This window comes from Xiphophorus hellerii, chromosome 13 (genome assembly GCF_003331165.1).
Source record: "Xiphophorus hellerii strain 12219 chromosome 13, Xiphophorus_hellerii-4.1, whole genome shotgun sequence".
Taxonomy (NCBI): Eukaryota; Metazoa; Chordata; class Actinopteri; order Cyprinodontiformes; family Poeciliidae; genus Xiphophorus; species Xiphophorus hellerii.
Window position 1 is genome coordinate 20,274,516 of NC_045684.1, and position 6,065 is coordinate 20,280,580.

The 6,065-nt window shown below is 45.2% G+C and overlaps 1 protein-coding gene across 1 annotated transcript; it reads right to left on the bottom strand.

Annotated features, from left to right (window-relative positions):
- Positions 1 to 201: 201 nt before the first annotated feature.
- On the bottom strand, positions 202 to 4,008 carry tril (TLR4 interactor with leucine-rich repeats). Its single transcript, XM_032580125.1, has one exon. The coding sequence runs from the start codon at positions 3,676 to 3,678 to the stop codon at positions 1,198 to 1,200; it is 2,481 nt and encodes an 826-aa protein (XP_032436016.1). The 5' UTR covers positions 3,679 to 4,008; the 3' UTR covers positions 202 to 1,197.
- Between the last annotated feature and the right edge of the window lie 2,057 nt (positions 4,009 to 6,065).

Sequence of the window (6,065 nt, forward strand, 5' to 3'; positions counted from 1 at the left end):
TGTAAAACATTGAAAATGAGTTTAGATAAACTTGAATGATTGACCCTTTGACCTTTTGGTGGTCTTAAAATACTTCGTTGTGCACAGATTTTTGTCTGTTGGGACTAAGTGCTGGAGGCACTCCACCCTGTTGACTCAAACAAAGACACTAACCATTGCCAGACTTCGCTAACATTAACACTGTAAGAGCCTCACACACAATTCAGATTTTCCTTTAAACCTTTAGATTTATTGTTCCACCTTCTGAAATACAAACGGTAGTCTACATTTAAGCTCTGAGTGACAGACGTTTAAAATATTAATAGTTTTCAGCAGTATCGCCAACATGAATGGACTTTGATTGCCTAAAGGTTACAGTATGGCATTACATGAAAAATTAAAAAAAAGAGACCGCAGAGTCCAGATATCAAATCTGTCCTCTTCCAACATGTGTTTCACCTGTCCCATGTGGGTATAGAAATTTACACTTCTTTTGCTTTGCCAAATAAATCAATACATATAGACACAAAATATATCATACATAATTAAATTGTCCACAAATGCTTCCATTGCAATTTAGGCATATTGTTGGAGACATTTGCTCCCAGCAACTAGTTTATGCGCAATCTGGAGGTGTACGCACTTGTCCACACAGGAAACCCAGTGTGCATACTGATTTCCTTGTGCTTTTTTTGTTTTGTTTTCTGCATAATATGAAATGACATAGTTGTTTTTACAAAATGTATAAAACATAATACAAACGGTAGGTGTTTCTCTGCCAACCAGCAGCCCTCATCACATACTGTACAAATATTAGACAATATCATGTCTGTCAACTGGGTACTAGCACCATCGCTGAAATCAGTGGTACAACATCCAATATGTGCACACATCCACTCAAAAAAATCACATATGTTGAGACATTCTCAGGTGCAAGGAAATGACAGAGGAAAAGGCCTCATTAAGGAAAAAGGAAGTCTGAAAAAATGGACTTCCTTTGGAGTCTGAAATGATCATTATGAGCTTAGCTGTGTTACAGCTGAAGGAAATTGTTCTCAGTAAATAGAGTCAACCAAAAACAAATGTTCCTGGTCTGGTTTTGCAGGGTGTATACAGTGAAAAACAGTTTTGTTTTGTTTTGGGGGTTTTTCCAAAGAATTCAACTTGGTCAAAATCAAATATTTCTTTCTATACCGTGCATTTCCATGTATTTTTGTTTTAGTCAGAGAATCTCTGCATATTGCCATCTCTGCGAACACCACAGTTGTCTAAAAACCGATCACAAGGGAACTCAATCAGGTCTCCTTCCTCCAGGGGAGCAAGACGAGCTGATCGACTGCTCTGGTAGCTGGTAAAGTCCGTGGAGACGGAGGTCGCTGCCACCGTGGGACGGAACGGTCTCCTCGTGGAGTACATGTGTCGCACGTGAACGGCTGACTTCCTCTTCTGCAGCCTCTTTCTGAGGCTCCGCCCAAGCCAGATGCCACTGATGACCAGCAGCAGCAAAGCATTTCCCACCAGTGTCACCACCGTCACCAGCTGGAGGTCAGACGTTAGAGAAGTACTGCTCTGACGGCTGGCCACCTCGGGGAGGGTGACCAGTCCTGCACAGTGGTCACGTGGTGCCACATGGCACACAAATCCGCCAACTACTCCTTCCACACAGACCACATAGGTCACTCCCGAGGTGAGTTCGCGAAGGGTCACAGAGCGAGAATCTCTTCCGGCATAGACGTAGCGAGGGAAACGGTCCGGGTTGCCGAACCGGTCAAACAGAATCCGGTAGTGAACTTCATGTAGGCCTGGTTTTGGTCCTGGAGAGTAGCGATGGTTATCTCTGCTTGTCCAGTAAACGGTGACAGTGCTAGATGTCACCTGATCAACTGAAACATTGGTGATGAAATGTCGGTTGAACACACAAGGATCTGAGATAACGGGCAGTGCCTCGTCTCGATCTGACCTCAGGAGATCAAACTTTTCTCCTGGCTGGACAGGCTCACTGGTAGTGAGCCATGTGTTTGTTGGATGACTTGGTTTGGACGTGACTAATGGATCAATCTTAGGGATAACATTTGACCTTTGGCTTCCTTTGGTACGTCTACCAGCTGCCTCTGTAGCAGGTCGTGACTCTTTCTTTGTTTGCTTTCCTTTCAGGATAGAAGGTTCTGCTGCCTCCAGACCTCCTTGGTCTCCTTGGATTTCTACCTCTTCCTGGCCACCTCTTTTCCTTTTCTCCCCTTCTCTCCTTGTCACTATCCCGCCTCTGTTAAGCTGTCTTAAACCGTCTCTTTCTCCTAATTCTGTTTTATTTCTGTCACCCAGCTCGATCCAATTCTCCTCACCTTTCCCCTCTCGATCTAACTTTGTTCTATCTTTCCCATCCAGTTTCTTACGTAGGCCTCCTCCCTGACTGTCCTCAGGCCCAGATCCACTCTTACAGGAATGGTTCCAGTTCCCGAGGGGATGCAGCTGGGAGCTGTTCACATAGTCCAGATATTTCCCCCTCAGAGTTTCCGGGTAATGGCATTGCACAAATACAGACAAAAGCTTTCGCTGAGAATGAGCAGCAGTCATCCATCTTTTCAAATCCTCAAGGCGACAGTCGCAGGTCCAGTTGTTGCCGTGAAGATCGATGTTCTGAAGAACGCTGTTGAAGGCAAAAATCTCACCTGACAGACTGGTGAGAAAGTTGTTCTTCAACCTCAACACCTTTAAGTATGTAAGTCTGGAAAAGGCGGAGGGGTCCACGCTGACAAGCTGGTTGTGACTGAAGTCCAGCACCTCAACCCTCTCCAAAGGGTCGAGCCATCCAGCATTAATTTCCTCCAGCTCATTGCCATCAATCAGAAACTCCCTGAGGCTTGACAGTCCCCTCAGTCCATCTCTGTCCACGTCAGAAATCCTGTTGTTACTGAGGGAAAGCTTGGACAGCTTCTTCAGGTTTTGGAAGACGTGGTTTCCGATGTGCCGAATTTCATTTTCAGACAGCAACAAAACGGTCAGAGATCTGAGGTGAGAGAAACTCAGAACATTAGTGAGGGCCGACAGCTTGTTGTGGGCCAGGTTAAGAAAGCGCAGGTTGGTCAGTTTCAAGAAAGCGTTTCTGTGGATGTGATGCAGTTTGTTGTGCTCCAGGTGAAGGTACTGAAGGTTGGCCAAATTTGTGAAAACAGAGTCCTGCAGAACCTCTAATGAGTTACCATCCAGGCGCAGTTTAACAAGATTATCCAAGTTCAAGAAGTTCTCCGGTAGGACTTTCTTAATGGCGTTGTCATTCCCATAGAAAGTAGACAGTTTATTCAAAGATTGTAAACTTCCAGCAGGCAAAGCTGTTAAAAGATTATGCCCCAAGTAAAGCTCCTCTAGCCTGGACAGCTTCTCGAATGCTTGTGGGTGAATGGCTGCTATTTGATTATACTGCAAATTCAGCCTTACGAGCTTACAGTACCGTGCGAAATCTGACGCGGAGATGTTCGTGATGAAGTTGCCCCCAAGGCTCAAGATCAGCGCATCATCTGACACCCGCGCGGCTGCTCTGGGCACAGCGCGCAAGCCGCGGTTGGCGCACAGGAGGTGCAGCGCATGCACGCAGTCGCAGCGCTCGGGACAAAAATCCAACACCGGGGAGGAAGATGAAAACCCACCGAGCGACAGCAGGAAAAGGCATATTCCCACCAAGGAGGAGCCGCTGGTATCCATTTCCACGTTCGCTGTTCAGGTGTAGGCGCCCCGCTCCTCTGTCATGCTGCGGAGCGACCCCTCCATGACTCACGCCGTGATCCGAAAAGCGGCGCACAACTCAGGAGCATTTGCTCCGCACGCGTCAAAAAAAAAAAAAGCACTTTCATTAGTCCAACGTGCTCTGGTGCTGCTCACCACCCGAATGCACCCTCCATCCCCCCAAGTGGTCATCTGCTGCGAATTACACAGCACGCGCACACACACCCACACACACACACACACACGCTGAAGAAGTCCCTCCCCTGCAACTCTGCGACCCCACCGGAGCCAGATGTGCACGCCTCGTCTCTTTTCAGCACGAGATTCAGCACCCCGCGCGCGTCCCCGGAAGAGCGGAAGACCCTCTGACCGACATTTGAGCGCGCGCGCTCCCCCGCAACCCACTGAGGGGTGATCCAAAGCGGACGCTGGAAGATTTCCTTCACACGGAACCCCAGGAGAAACCCCCTTGAATTTATTATTGTTATTTTTTTTTAATTCTCCAAACTGATCTCTCTTTTTTTTAATAAAAAAAAAAAAAAAGCACTTACCACTACTGTGGTAAAACAAACCTAGCATCAGTTGAGCGTGAGGTGTGTTTTTCTGTCCCCCAGGATACACCCAGCAGAAAGCCTTCAATAAGAGTCCACTCATTTAGTCTGCATGCTCGCTGTGCAGTAACTATCATCTCGAAGTCTGTAATGTGATTTACATTCTCTCATTAAAGCGTCTGTTTGTTGCGGGGTTTGGGGAGGACACGCCATGGGGAGCACAGATGGTTCGCATTTGTTTTGAAGAATTAACAAAGGCGTGCTGCTAGACTGCTGGAAAGACTTACCGAATGTGAATTAGAGAGACGCAGGGAGCCTAAATACAGTCTGAGGGGGGGTGGATGAAGGTTGAGTCCATAATTTTACAGACAGAGAGGAATGACTCAACCTGTGCATTAGTTTTCGGAACCAGATGTTTAGCTCGCAATGACAAGATATCTGCACCTTTATGATAAACACGGGAGTCAGTGGCTCGGAGAAATGATGCCAACTGCACCTTCCAGCTCTTGACGTTTTGTCACATCCCAACCATAAACGTCAATGTAGCATATTGAGACTTTACACTAACTCAAAGTAGTGCAAGGAATCATTTAGTTACCAAGACAGTTGTGATTTTCAATGAAGATGGAAAGATAAAAGAAAGAGATGTAAAATCCAGTATATATTTGGGTTTCAGGGCTCAAAGGATCAAAAAAAGGTTTGGTGCATTTTCTTGTAAAGTTAACAACAGTAACTTCACAAGAGTCTGAGTTGGCCCCAGCAAAATAGTTTAAATTTAGATTGGAAAAAAAAAAGACACAACGTATATTAATTTACTATAATTCGGTGCAATAGCAAGTCAATGTTTCCATCTAATGTGTTGTTAAAAATGTTCAGATCATAGATATTTAACGGATACTATTAAGTTGATATAATGATGCTAAGAGTAAATAATCCAAGCTAAAAAATATGTACTTGACTTATTTAGGTAATATTACTTGGTATTATTATTTATTTTTATTAAAAAAAAATATTGTTTATGTTATTTGCTTATTTTGACTCAGCAGTTCTTATATCACCTATTACAGACACATTGCTTCAACTACAGGTTTGCTGTTGAGTTTCCCAGGTTTCAAGTTAACGCCTGGGACCCTGAGAACAAAAAGCATCTGAAAGCTGCATCAAACTAAACAAAAAATGTTCAAGCACATGCAACACATTTCCAGATCCTGCTTCCACCGCCATCCAGATACGAGTGATGCAATGGTTTCCAGAGCCGATGTGTTTGGTTGACTGTTGCTGCTTTGTCGTTTTTGCATTCCCAGCACATGTTGAAAACATTCCGTGGCCAGCAGTATTCCCATGCATAGCTTCTGCTACACATCATCAGACATTATAGAGTTGTGAGTGTCTGTGAGAAACAGATAGAAATACAAACCCAAGGGGAAGGCCCCCCCACTACCCCTCTTTTTTTGCCTGGAGGTCATTTCCTGTCTGACCATATCCATGTTATACTGCTCTGGATGTCTTCTACTTTTTCTCACTCTCTCTCTCTCTCTCTGTGTGTGTGTGTGTGTGTGTCGGTGTGTGTGTGTGTGTATCTGTCTGAATGTCTGTCAGGCCCATTTTGGTCTCGCTCCCTTAGGGGACACGCACATTGAGAACACAGTTGGCCCCAGATTCGGCAGGTCCGGTCCCTTTCTTTGTACGGAAGTTGCCTGAATTGTCCCCAAGATTCAGAGAAACAAGCAAAAGTTTCATCTTCGTCCCGCTTCTTAATTCAAGATCAGAAGTAACTTCCGCATCTAAAGAGGACCAAAAGGAGCACGATGCATT